Below are 15,151 nucleotides of genomic sequence, written 5' to 3' on the forward strand. Positions count from 1 at the left end.
CAAGGGATGACTGAAATCTCCTTCCTCTCCCTCTCCTGCAACCTCTCATAGGAGGTCTTTGCTATTTTCCCTTTCATTGTAAGTACTTTTGCTAATTTCCCCAAATGACTTTGTATATATTTTGCATTGCCATATTTGAGAAGCTGTTTTTTAGTTTACATTCTAAACTCTTTGAAGTTGGATGCTGTTTTATTTTTTTCTTTGTCATTGTGATTAGTATAGTGCCTTAACATTTAAGTAGAAACTTAGCAACTGCTAGTTGAATCCATAAAGAAGTGATTTTACATTAAGCAAAGTTGTTAATGATGACAGGGGATTTCTAAAAAAATGTGCAGTGCAAGATGTGTTCAAGGGTAAATTGAGATTTGGAGTCAGAACTACTGAACAAAAATTAGAGTAGAAAGAGGAAGTTTTCAGGGAAGGATTAGAGAATTTAGTTCTAGAGAGAGGTTAGTTAAGGAGTCAGGTATGGTAAATGGGGAAACCTGTAATTCTTGCCCTTTCTCACTCTAAATTTATGTTCCTATGAGTCCTGACCATTTTTTTAAAAATGGGTATTTCACACTTCATGGTTTTTTTTTTTTTTTTTGATAGATCTGCTATATACCTAACACTAGATTAGATATCAGGGATGCTCAAAGGTACAAAGTGTCTCAAGGATATCTGAAGCCATTGATAATTTCAATGGGAAGATAGGAGATAAGTTATTGAAACAGTAAAATATAATACAAAATAGCCTATGATAAGTGCTAAAACAGTTGATAGGGACAGTAAAGGCTAATAGACTTCATTAGATATATACCTTGGCCAGGACAACTAAGAAGAAAGAGCTTCTTTGTTTCTTTGGCTTGACATATTTAAGAACACTCTCCATCCTTCAATCCTATCTCCAGAATCATGTGCCATATATCTTCTATTAATGAATTTCTAGTAGGAACCACTGAGTTCAGAACAGTGAAATCGATAGGAATGACTGAATGATGCATGAAAGCCCTGATTGTACGCAGCTTGCAGCTTGTAGCTTGTAACAAGCAGACCCACAATATCTAGCTCAGTTACATGAAAGCAAACATTCACCAAGTTTCAGGAAACTGAGGAGACAAAATGTGATTCATCTTTTGGTGCTTCAGGAATAAGGATTTGGGGTTTTGCTGTTATTGCCACTAATTTGACCTATCTGGCTAACCTACTGTTTTAAGGTAAGGGAAGCTATACCTTTAACCTTTCTATAGAGATACTAGTTTCTAATTTTCTCATCACCCTGTAATATTTTTTAAAAAATCATAACACATTAAAAAAATTTTACTGATATTTATTGTTTTTTCATCACCTTTATAATTTTGTGTTGGAGCCAGCTCTTATAGGCTAGTGAGATCTGATTGTTAAATTTGCAGTGGGAGTCTTTAAATCTCAGATATAAAATGCTACAAATCAGGACATGGTTTATTGTTTTGTTAATTGTCTAGATTTAAGAAATTGATGAACAAAATGCTAATGTTGCAGATTAGGCTTAAAAGTATTTTTCTTTTTCCTTTTCTTGGGAACTAGTTGTTAAATATTTATCAGCATGTCTTTTGCTTATATTTCCTAGTATATTCTTTCATACTTTCTAGAGAGCTGTCCTTTATAATGAAGAATAAAAGGGGACAGGAAAGGCAGGAAATCCCAGTAATGGACCATTTTATCTTATTTGGATACCTGTACCTAAAATTTATAGTCAGGCCTTAAATGTTTATGTGATGTGATTTAAAAGGCATATGGTATTATATTTTAAAAAATTGCCTTTTCTCATGTTCTGAATGGATTAAGGTAATGATCCACCTACAGTAATGAAGAAGCCTCTTTGATTACTCAGTTAATAGAAGTATTTATTTTGTTCACCATTGACCAACTGGAAAAGAAAAATATTGAAAGGAGAGGTCAAAAAATGAAATGTTTTGATTGTGTTGAAATGAAGTGATTATCTAAAGGTGTGGCCAAAAGGTTTAAGCAGCCATTGTTTGGTTTAAGGAAGCAAGCTATTCAATCAGCTATCACACCCTAAATGTGAATTCTTGCTTTATCTTAACTGTGAAATATTCTTTATTCAAGAATCTAAGAAATTCTTTTCAAAATAAATGTGCTTGAAATTTTCAGAATTCCTGTGTAGCTTTGTCCTTCTTTGTTTCTCTCTAAAATGAAATGCTTAGATTAAAATAATTTTAAAGTAACAAAAATTGGATCTGGCACACATGCTTAAAAGGCAGCTTATAATTTTTTTTTTTTTTTCTTCATAGCCTATTCTTTCCACTAAAACATGCTGGGCCTCAGTTATTTCGTCTCCAAAATGAGGAGATTGAACAGATAATCTCTAAGATTGGAACAGATAAACTTTAAGATTGGAATAGATAACCTCTAAGATTCCTTCCAACTGAACTATAAGTCTCAAGGTTAGTGAGTGTTTTCCAAAGAGACTATATGAATCTTGTCAGTCACTGTCCATAGCTATCAGCCTACCCAAAATACTTTAGGCAATTTAACCCTTTGACTACCATAACAGACTTTTTTTTTTTTTTTTTTTTTTTTTTTTTTTTACACAACCTTTCTTGCACTCACAAATCTTTAAATTTTGTTCTGTGAACTACTCTATTTCTCTGTTTGCTCTCAGCATTGTCATTTATGGAGAGTCCTGTAAACTAATTCACATCAATATATTAATGACTAGGAACTTTTATAATTTTTAACAGCTAGATGGCTCACTGGATAAAGTGCTGCTCCTATTGTCAAGAATACTTGACATTTAGATTTGGCTTCAGACTCATATAGACACACACCTCTGTCTGCCTCAGTTTCTTCAATAGTTGTAATCAAAAGAGATAGTATTTGTAAAGTACTTAGATTACTTGGCACATAATTTCTTGATAAATTCTTGTCTCTTTCCTCTTTCAGATTAAGAAGGAAGAGTATGAATATCCTAAAAGCATGAAGCCCAAATGATTAGAAATTTCAGGATTAGTAAGACATGAGAGAAGTGATTGTTTTAAACTGAAAGTGTTTCCTAGTGCTTCTTAAATCATATGGTCAGGAGCCTAGAGGAAAGAGCTGGATTGGTAGCCAGAAGGACTTGAGTTCAAGTCTCTACTCTGATACACATTAGTTGTGTGACTGGAAAAGTCACTTAATTTTGTCAGTGCTTAAGTAGCTCTCTAAATCTACATAGAATCTACAGTTTCAGAGAAGACATCAGCCTGTATTAGTAGAAGGAATTCCCTTATCAAGAATTCTCCATAGCATTGAAAACACAGGTTTTTGTCTCTATGCTATGAAACTCAAGTGTTAGGAAGTTAAGTATCTGTAATACCTTTAAGGGGAGATAGTTGTGGACTAAAGGGTTTCTTGGCACTCTTTAGATCATACCACATGGTCAGTCATTTAACTGATTTCATGCCTGTACAGGCCTGATGCTCTTACATTAAGTCAAACTTCCCTACAAATCCTGGGACTCTGTTCTTCATTAGCTTTTATTAGCTTCAAAGAGGAAGATGGAGAGAGTTGCAGAATAAGTGACAAGGATAAAATCTCACAGAATCTCAGAATAAAATAAGCTTAGAAAGATTTGTACTTGTATTTTCCCACTGGCAAGACAAATTAGGTAACAAAATAACTAGTTCATATTGTCAGATAACTTTGTAGCAAATTTTAGCTGCTACCATGTTTACAATTTACTATCTATAAGAGCAGCTTGGGCCACTCCAGTGAATCATAAGGAGACTTTAACCTAGTACAGATTCCAGGGGGTCCATCAACTTGGATAGGGAAATAAATCTTAAGTATTTATTTCAATATTATTTTTCATAGTAGACCTGTGTATTTTACTTTCTGTATTTAAAAATATTATTCTAGGAAGGGATGCATAGTCTTCACCACACTACCAAGAGCCAGGGACACACACCACAGGAATATCAGAGAATCCAGCTTTATGAATGAAATTACAAGAATAAATTTCATTCAAATTGGGTGAGACTCTTGTGCCTTCATGCAATTCTAAGTGTAAATGCCTTGTCATTGGAAACTCACAGAATAAAATCTTATGTCATAGTCCCTGAGATACAATTTGAAAACTAGTATCCTAGGGAGTAGAGGAAGCAGGTAAATCAACTCAAATTATGCTTAGTATTTTTCTTTCTTGTCTTAAATTATCCTAATCTTCTTGTTTGTCTTCCAGGAGAAATTGACCTTCAAATTATCTCTCAAGTTCAAGCTCGCTATCCAGGAAGTTACATCAACAATGAAGTGGTTGAACCAAATGCTGAACAAATCATCAAATACAAAGGTGTAGTATTTTATCCAGTTAAGAACAAATATAACTGGGCAAAGAACAAGAACATTTTAAAGAGAGCAGGTTGTCAAGGAAAAATAATTTTCATTAGAATGACCATTTGCAAACTTTTATTTTTTAATTTTCTCTTCTTTAGTTTCTTCTTCACCTGCTCTTATCTCCCCCATCATTTCTCCCTAGGAATGTTGTTCTTTCTAGGAAGGAGGTCTATACCTTAATGATAATTTAAGGTCTTATAGTGTTGCCTGGGGGTACTGAGATGCTAACTAAGTTGTCCATGGTCATACAGTAGAAACAGCATTTGAAGCTAGTTTTCCAGGTTCTAAGTTTTTTTCTTCATGTCTACTATGTCATATTTCCTTTTATCCCCTTAATGGCTTTTGTGATTTTTCTGTTCTAAGGCTATTAGGAGAGAAGCCTAATTAAGCCTGCTTTCTGGTGAGCTTTTCTGGTTTCCCTGGAAAACTAAGCAATAGATAGTAAAACCTCTAAGGGTTGTTTATTTACAAAAACCTAGAACTCTTATTACATTATTCCCTATCCCCTACCCTGAGTCATTTAATCTTATGTAATTGTATAATCTGAGGTGTGTTCAACTGTGTGTGTGTCTCCTGAATCAAATAGATTGACTTTTTATTGATAAAATTTGCCAATTTGTTTTGCTTGACTAAGCATATTTGTTACAAAGAATTTGTTTTCCATCCCTCTGTCTCTGTTTTTCACTGTCTCTGTGTCTCTGTCTGTCTCTCTATCTCTATGTCTGTCTGTCTATCTGTCTCTGTCTCTCTTTTTTCTTTCTCTCTTCCAATGGAGAGAGAGAGAGAGAGAGAGAGAGAGAGAGAGAGAGAGAGAGAGAGAGAGAGAGAGAGAGAGAGAGAGAGAGAGAGAGAAGACAATTGAAAATAAAAGGTGGTTGGTCCAGATGTGCAATATTGGATGTATTTTCAGATGATGTCACTGTATTGGTGGTTTTACTTAATTGTTTTAACTTCATTACAAGAAACTTCTCTGGGAATAATGCAAAAACAAAACACATAAATAAAACTTGAAAAAAGGAAAAGATTCATCCAAGGAAAGATCAATCTTCACCTGACCATGACTTCCCCATCATTGTTTCTTGTCATTGCTTTCTTTGTGACTTTAATTTAGTTTAATATTATGAGATCAGTGGTCTTCAGGAGTTTTATGAAAAAGAAAAATGCTCTTTATACCTGTTATGTATGTAACTTTGATTACATTAAAATTCTAAATGAAAGTGGATTCCACATTTGCAATTGAAATCAAGAGTGTACTCCCTTCTCTCTGTATTTTAGAGCGTGTAGCCACAGCATCAAACCTCAAGAAAGTAAAGTTTGCTTGGCATCAGGAGACATCATCTGAATATCAAAATAGAATAACAGAGAAAAAAGAGCTTCAGAAATGGAACTTTATTCACATGATTCAGGTACAGATCTATTTATGATAATATGCTGTCAAATGGAAGATTTTTTTTTATCAGAAATATACATGAGGAATAAGGCATACTCTAACCCTTAGAACAGTGGAATTCTTCTGAGACTTAATTTTACAAGTTACCTTAATCCATCCTAATTGAAGACAAAAATCTTGATGATTCTAAGCATTTTCTCTCAAATTCAGTAGCTTTGTTATTATTATACTTTCCCTTAAGGAAGTTAAGTTTGGAGGTCTCTGTTTTCTTCAGTGATTGTTTCCCTTATGTCTCTACTTGTTTGCTGAAAGTCCTTGCTAGATTTAAGGAATACTATGAAGACTTCTTCAAGTGCATTTGTTTCAGCTGTTCTCATTACTTGGGTAATATGCCCATCTAGACTCTGCTCTTTTGATTCTATGGTTTAGGATTTGAAGATTAAGAAAAATCAATGAAAAAGGCTCACCAGGAAAAGGTTCAAGTGCCTTCATGTTGGGTTATTGGATTAAACTGTGTCTGCTTTGCTTCGTGTATTAATTTCACCTCAGTCTTTTACTGATTGCCTAGCTGCACTGAATAGTTCAGAGGGTGGCAACTAAGGAGTTCTGAGAAGTAGCTGCCCCATGGTTCTTCTGCAGTAGAGTTCATATATGTCTAGGCAGGGTCCTTTCAGAGCAAATTATCTGTTGGACAATGTTGGCACTGTCAGAATGATGGCAGTTAGTGCTCTCCCATTGATGAATACAAGGTTATTCATGTTGAGTGGGCTGGCACATCTTTCCCCAAAACCAAGCACTTTACCTTGGGCTGGCCCTAAGCCAATTTAATGGAGAATTGGTCAATAATATCCAAAGCTGTCATTTTTTCTGTAATTTAAAGAGACATTTAAACACAAACAGTTGAGCTAGTTCAAAGGGCTTTATTTTGAAGCAATGTTCCATGAAATGGAACCTGATTTTATTGTGTTGGCACCATTTTCTTTTAAGAATACTACAACTTTTAAAAGACAGAAAAAGCATAGAGTAGATACCTTATGCTTGGTTACACTATGAATACCTGAGAAGTTGTGTGGTGCAGAGATGAGAGTGTGACATTTGGAGTCAGGAAAATTTGGATTCAGAAGATGAAATGTAGAATCAGCAAAAGTCATTTAAGTTCTCTTTGTCTAGGATCCTTTAGTCCTCTGGACTTAGAAGACATTTGATGGAGAGATATTTGAAGTTAGATGATTTAGTCTTTTTTTTTTTTTTTAAACAAATGAGGTAGCTAAGGCTCACAAAGTGGAAGTGTTTTGTCCATTTGTTTGACAGTGAGTAGCAAATTCTTAATTTGAACCCAGATTCTCTGATTCCAATTCCAATGCTCTTTCTTCTTCTTCTTCTTCTTCTTCTTCTTCTTCTTCTTCTTCTTCTTCTTCTTCTTCTTCTTCTTCTTCTTCTTCTTCTTCTTCTTCTTCTTCTTCTTCTTCTTCTTCTTTTCCTCTTCTTCTTCCTTCTCCTTCTTCCTTCTCCTTTTTTTCTTCCTCCTCCTCTTCCTCTTCTTCCTCTTTCTCCTCTTCCTCCTCCTCCTTCTACTACTACCACTATTCATCTTATTCCTCCTAGTGTTCCTGTTCCTACCAATACCATTCCTTATGTCCTATTCCTCCTTCTTCTCTTTTCCCTACTCCTCCTCCCATCACTACTAGTATTTCTATAGTTCTTTAAATTTCGCAAGGCAATTTATTGCTTTACAATTATTTTCTCATTTTATCCTTATAGCAATCTTGGGTTATACATACTGTTATTATTTGCATTTTCCAGATGAAGAAACTGAGCTATTTAACTGGAGACTGGGGGATTGCCCAGGATCATGTGCCTCATAGGTGTCTGAGGGTGTTTCTGAACTCAGGATTTACTAACTGTAGATTCCCCCCTTCCTATGTGTGAACCATAGTAACACACTGCCTCAGTTTTCTCATCTGTCAAATGTAGATTATGGATGAGATGGCACATGCCCATAGTCCCAGCTACTGAGAAAACTAAAGTTGGTGGGTCATTTGAGTTCAGGAATGCTAAAGTACAGTAAAACGGTATGATATTTGCACTATGGCTGGAACCAGCATGGAGAGCCTCTAGTAGCAGAGGGTCAACAGATTATCTAAAAAGAGGAAAACTAGTCTGGGCCAGAAAAAATGGATCAGGTCAGTTTCCATGATGATTATCAGTTTTGGGTTATGCCTGTAGGTGGTCTCTGCACTTCCAGTGTGGCTGAAGTAGAAAGACCTAGTCGAGAGAGAGAGAGAGAGAGAGAGAGAGAGAGAGAGAGAGAGAGAGAGAGAGAGGAGGAGAAGGAAGAGGAGAAGGAGGAGGAGGAGGAGGAGGAAGAGGAGGACAAAGAAAGAATAGAGAGCTTTCTTTGGAATTAGGAAGATCTGAACTCAGTTCCCATATCTGACACATATAAGGATGACCTTAAACAAGACCCTTAACCTCCCTGTACTTTAGGTAACTCTCTAAACCTGTAAGTCACAGTGAAAGGAGGAGGAGGAGGAGGAGAAGGGGGAAGAAAAGATAGAATAAGAAGGAAAAAGAGAGAGGGAGAAAAGGAAAGAGAGCAGGAGGGAAGGAGGGAGATAGAGACAGAAAAAGAAAGAAAAGACACACAAAGAGACAGAGACAGAAACAGAAAGAGAGAGAAAATACAGAGACAGAGAGATCAAAAGAAAAGAAAAAAAGAAAGGAAAAAACAAAGGCTGTGGGTCGGGCAGGGGGTTGTGGTGAGGGGGATGGAATAGTGAAATTCAAATGAGGTAATGTATAAAACCACTATGTATATACTGCATACATAACATAAATGTCAATCATTATCAACTTTGCTAAAGGCACAAAAAGACTTTGGTGGCCTGGGAAGTTTTTGCCTCAAGTTGAATAGCTAGTGCTCGCTACCTTGAAAATTCCCTTTTGTCTAGTACGTCCAGTTCCAAGGCACATTGAGAATCTCACCTTTTGCTCTTTTGTTGAACAAAAAACTACATACACCTTAGAAACCAAACTCTACAGCTAACATTTTGTTCCAAAAAATGAAAAGACAAACTGTCGGTTGTTCTAGTCTGATTGCTTTGTTTTCACATTTTTCCTATTTCTAGATGCTGTATTATGTAAAAGATATCCCAGCTACTCTGAAATTTTTCCACAGTCTCCTGGATACCAAGGGCAAAATTCTTATTATTCTTGTGTCAGGTAGGTTATTCTCATTCCAACCTGATTTTAAAAGTAGAAATAGGTGAGTATGCATGTATATGTATGGGAATGGCTTATATAATTTAACTTCATCCTAAATTGCATGAAACTGGCTTTTGCTAGAGATCTTAAGGGAATTGGGAAAGCCATTCATGGCAGGTCTTAATTTGAGAGCTCTCTAGTGGGCTAAAAAACCCCTGCATTTCCCATGCGGGACAAATTCAAATTTTTGGCTTTAGTTTGAGAACTATTCACAAGAGCTGCTGAACAAACAAGGCAGACTGGAGTTATTTGACTATGTGTACAGAAAACTGAAACTATCATTTTTACCTGCTCCTTTAACTAAACCCAAACACTGAATAGATACTTAGAATAGAGGAGAATGTGATGAAATGAAAAGAATACTGGACCTAAAGTCAGGAGAAACTTGGGCTTTGAATTCTGCCTCCAATATTCATTAATTATATGATTTTGGGGAAATTATTTAAACACTCTGTGATTGCATTTCTTGATCTGATGAATGTGAATTTAAGATGTGGAATAATTCTTATCTAGTACATGTAATAATATATATTCACATATATATGAGAGACAACATGTATTGTGAATAGAGAGCATTCTTCAAAATTACGAAGATCTGAACTCAGTTCCCATATCTGACACATATAAGGATGACCTTAAACAAGACCCTTAACCTCCTGGTACTTTAGGCAACTCTCTAAACCTGTAAGTCACAATGAAAGGGCTGACTGTCATTAGTAAAAGGCATTTTCTCATCTGAGAGTTCCTTATGTTGCTGAAATCACAGGTCTCAAACTTGTACTTAGTCATAATGCAATTGTATTGGAAATGCTAGCATAGAAATGTAGAAAAAGAAGTTTTAAATAATTCTTTAGGCATTTGCTTCCTAGTTTTTAGATTTATACATTTGGTTAAGTAGACAAGGTGCAAAAAATAAGTGAATATGAAAAAAGTGCTTTGAATAGCAAGTACTGATTCTGCAAATCTCATAGTAGATATACGTATATGTGTATATATTATATCCATCATATCTATACATACACACATATATTTATGTGGTTGCATAAATATAAAATTTGTAGGTAGAAAGCCTCTGAAATGTTTCAAGTGCCAGGTGTGGGATTACCAGATTTTCAGTTTCTAGTGATGCAAAGTGCTCATCCTCCATTCACATTCTCTGTGAAGCCCCAACATGATGAAAAGAGAGGACTCTGGATTGTCCAAGATGATGGCAACAGAATACAGTTCATGTATAGTATTGCTAATGTGGAAATATGAGTCTGATGATATGACTACCATATCAACATCAGTCTATCTAAATTTTGGTAGGCTTATCATAGGTTGACAATAATATATAGACCTTTTACTAAATTGTAGATGAGTTAAAATCTGGGTCAATGGAAGGAATATTCACTATCATAAAATTGATCCCCTTTAAGAGTGAGGAGTAGAAAATAGAAAAGGAGAAAGAGAAAGAGACAGAGAGAGAGAGACAAAGACAGAAACAGAGACAGAGATAGAGAAACCAAGAGAGACAGTGAGAGAGAATGGAACTGTATTCTTAAGGATAAAGATAACATATAAAAGGAAGTGGGTTTGGGAAAATGGTAAAGTGACTAACAAGGAGCTGGAGAAGAAGTGGAAAAGTACAGTACATGAATCAAAGAGTGAGATAATATGTGACTGGGATTTTTTCTGAGATAATGGTCCCAGGAAGGGAGTTACCAATTACAAGAGAGAAATCTCAAGTGAAGGCTTCCACAGGATAAAAAGGCAACTGACAATACTGAGCAAATAATGCAATCTGAAATTGTTTACTGCTTGTATATAAATTTATTTGTGCATTTTACATACAATTCTGCAACTTTTCTGAATATTGAGAGTTGAGGTGAAAGGAACTTGGAGGACATCTAGGAGAAAAATGGTAACTTTCATATGGCAATAGTCCTTGAGAATTTGGTTTTGCTGTCATGAGGGGAAACACAATATTTTGTATTCTTTCAATCGGTGAAATTAGGTATATTGAGGCTGAAGAACCTTTAATATTTTTGGTCTAACTCTATGATTTATTTCTATAGGGAATTCTCATCATTTCCTCCAATACAGACTATTATTAATGCTATTATTCTGTTATAGTGTTGTTGCCTAGGGGCACTGAAACAATAAGTGACTTGATTAAGGTCACATAGCCAGAATTCATCATAGGTGAGACTTGAACCCAGGCCTTCTTGACTCTGAGGCCAGTTCTCTATCTAGTACAATATACTGCATATCAAATAGTCTCAGCTATGAAAAATCAGCTTTATACTAAATTGAATTGTCAAATAGTTTTATTATAGTATTCCTAATTTTTTAAAGGACATTTTCCTTCTCATTAAATTATTACTCAGACAACTCTATGTATCATCTCTATCTTCTTAATTATATTTCATCCATCAATACTAGTTAGTATTATAATTAACTTGCATTTTTGTAGGCTGGGCAACAGCAGGAAACTATCTAGGAATGTACCTGTCAAGAAGAAGAAGTCAGGCCTAAATACAAAATTTGGCAGAGAAAACTCATATGCAGATAGCAGAAAGGTGTCTTCACTAAGTGTTTCCATGAGCATAGCACTCTTTAGGATATTTTTATGAGAGAATGTAAGAAGAAAATACAGTAATAAAATTGTAAAGAGAAGTTTGAAAGACTTAAGAACCATGACCAAAGTTATGACCAAGGGCAAATCCAGGTGACCCGTGATGGAGCAAGCATTCCATCTGCCCCTGAGAAAGAGATGATGGATTCTGTTCCGAGAAAATGTATTATTCAACAGTGAAATAGTTTCCATTTAACTTAGAATCATATTAAAACCTAATTTAATAATTAATATGGAATTCTATTTTAATTAATGAAAAAAGCCAAAATTAATATAAGCAAATATATAAAAATAAATTAAGCACATTGATCAAACAAGTGATATTTATAATATATATATATATATATTATATATATGTATATATATATATATATATATATATATATATATATATATGTATTATATTGATGATCCTGAGAATAAGCTTGCAGTCAGGAAGACCTGAATTCAAATCTTACTCTGATACCCACCAGGTTTGTGATTCTGAACAAAACATGTCATCTTCCAGTATTCCTAAATAAACTCTAAAACTATAAAGAGAAGTTACCATTCTTCACTAAATATAAGCTGTCTCACCATAAGTTTTCCGCCCCAATGAAAACACAAATCTAAACTAATTATAGGGAAATATCCAGGAAAAGCAGATCAATTATTCTTCAAGAAGCCAAAAATTTCCTAATTAAAAGTTATTTATTGAATATAGCTGAGTTTCAGGGCCATTTTGATCAGTAATTCTATTAAATTCTAGGCACTCTGCTAGATACTGGCTATATAAAGACAAAAGTGAAATAAGCCCTCAAAGAGCTTACATTCTATTTGGGGAATACAACATATAAATATATATGCACATATATAATAAATAATTGGTAATTTAGGGAGTGGTAGGCACTAGCAGCTGTGAAGGTCAGAAAATGTTTCATGTATAAGATGATATTTATGCTGGTGAGAATGGAGTACATTCCAGGTATGGAAGAAAGTCAATACAAATAACAATTTGACTAGACTACAGTGTAATGTGAAGGTGGATAATATATTATAAAGTTGGAAAGGTGGAATGGTGGTAAAAGACTCTAAATTCCTGAGAAATTTATATTTTATCTTACAGGATGCTACGTAAAATATATTGAGTGGAGGTATGACATCAGGAGTCCTGTGCAAAAGGAAAATCAGTGGCAGTTATGTAAAGAAAGAACTGAATTGTGAAGACATGAGACAGGAAGATCTGATAGGATGCTATTACAATAGTCCCAGAAATATAAGTAGAGAGAAGGGATGGATATGAGAGAAATTATAGAGACAAAAATTAAAGGCAGCTAAGTGGTATAGTGGATAGAAAGCTCTATGTGGAATTAGAAAGACCCAAATTCAAATTTACTAGTTATGTGACCCTGGGAAAATCATCTGAGAAAGACAATAATAGCAACTATCTCCTAGGGTTGTTGTGATGATAAAATGAAATTTTACATATATATATATATGTGTGTGTGTGTGTGTGTGTGTGTGTGTGTGTGTGTGTGTGTGTATACATATATATAGTGCTTTGCAAACTATATAGTCCTACATAAATATAAATTGTTATATTTGTAACATATATGTATATATATATATACGTATATATATATATAGATAGATAGATAGATAGATAGATAGATATATATAGATATATATATATATATATACACATTTATATATAAAAATAACTTACAGACTTGGTTAAGATAGACTATATGGAGTGAATAAGAATGAAATGAAGATGGATCATGTTCCTCCATATTCTAAAAATTTTCAGATTCAGATCTTTATAAAAAGCTTAAAGACAGTTTTGTGTTCCAGTGTGGGACACTTTTTCCCATATTCACATGTGTTGTCACTAACCAGATATGGCTAAAATTTATTTATTTCTGTGCACCATGTGGTACCTAACTCCTGTGGTTGATTATCAAGGAGATAATTATATACCAAAAGGAGAAGGTTCCTTATTTGCATCTGCCCTTTTTCTCAGAAGCTGTTCTAAGAGTCTCCTTTTTTTCAAAATAGATATTTAGAGGAAACATTTAAGATGCTGCTTCAGAAAATGCACTTACTGCAAAATAAATCCTTTATCCATTAAAAATAATTATATTTTTATTCTTACTTTGTAGTTATTCCCAACTATATTCCCACCTTTCTCCCTCACCTCCAGTATTGAATCTTCCTATACAATAATGAAAAGTATAGAAATGTTTACAGCTTTCTCTTTCCATAATCTCCCACTTTCATGCTAAGAGGTAGGAGACATTCTTCATTAGTTATTTTCTGAGAACAAGATGAGGCAATCCAATAACTTAAAGTTTGTCTTTCCTTTCAGTGTTCTTCTCACCAAATATCAATCAATCAGAAAACATTTTTTAAAAAATCTAGCATGTCAGTCTCTAAGCTGACCCTGAGAATACCAGTTCAAATGTGAGACAATCTCTGCATTCAAGGAAAATGCATTCTAATGAAATGACTACATTACTATAGTCATTATGTATGTTGCTCACCTTGATCTTCCTACATCCTCTCTGTCAGTTCATATAAATATGAAATTTTCAAGTTCATCCTTTAAAAAATATAAAAATAATACTCTATTACATTTATATGTTAGTACTTGTTCAGACATTTTGAAATAGTTTTTTTTAAGAAACATAAGACTAAGTCAGGTTACATCACTAATTAGAAATGCAACAATAATTTATAATCAAACATTTCAAAATATTGATACTCTTACTCTTTCTTTGAGCTTATAATATATTTGTAGTCTAGCTTGATCATTCCAGAATCTAACAGTATGATTCTAAGCTAGGAAACTGATAAATACCAGACTGCTTCCTCTACCCAAAATATACACCTGTCTCTTCACATCAGTATCTGCATGTTGCTTTGAAATATGCCCTGAAGTAGGGACCTGCAGTAAAACTTGTTATAACAACTCTGTAGAGAATAAGGTGTTCAATTTGTGCACATTTTTATCAGGTATTTTTGAACTTCATTCAAGATTGAATTTTCTTCACACTTATCTTGGAGTTAAGAATATTTAATATCTACATTATGTCTTCCACAATTCTATAGAAATCAAGAACTATAGGCAGAAAACATATAATATGGTGGAAAGAACAATAGGTTGCAATCTTGCCTGTGCCATTAATTGTGACCCAAGGTTATCTGGGAAAGTCACTTTACCATTCCAGGGCTCCTTTTTTTCTTACTTGTCAAATGAAGTTCAATGTAGATAATTTCTGAATTCCCATGCAATGTTAACATTCAGTGATTAGACAAGAATTCAAAGTGACTAAAAAGAATTCGTCCATTCAATTCTAAGAAACCTCTAGTCACTAAGGGGCATGTTAGCAATATGCCTAGACTAAAAAATAGTGCTAAGATGCATGTAACAAGCCATGTAGCTTCACCGAATAGAATAAGAAACACATTGGATTCTGATCATGGCAAGGCAAAGGAGAGAATCTGGTTTTCACTGTAGCTCCATTTTCAGCTTTTCAGTCCCT

General features: G+C 34.3%; 1 protein-coding gene across 1 annotated transcript in view; it reads left to right on the top strand.

The window, feature by feature from the left end:
- Window positions 1-15,151, top strand: part of HNMT (histamine N-methyltransferase) — a 55,094-nt gene that overhangs the window by 22,446 nt on the left and 17,497 nt on the right. The window contains exons 3-5 of the mRNA XM_074301933.1: window positions 4,205-4,312; window positions 5,632-5,762; window positions 8,875-8,968. Coding sequence (XP_074158034.1) covers window positions 4,205-4,312; window positions 5,632-5,762; window positions 8,875-8,968 — 333 coding nt within the window. The remainder of the gene's footprint in view (window positions 1-4,204; window positions 4,313-5,631; window positions 5,763-8,874; window positions 8,969-15,151) is intronic.

The sequence above is a fragment of the Sminthopsis crassicaudata genome, chromosome 3, assembly GCF_048593235.1.
Source record: "Sminthopsis crassicaudata isolate SCR6 chromosome 3, ASM4859323v1, whole genome shotgun sequence".
In the NCBI taxonomy this organism is placed as follows: Eukaryota; Metazoa; Chordata; class Mammalia; order Dasyuromorphia; family Dasyuridae; genus Sminthopsis; species Sminthopsis crassicaudata.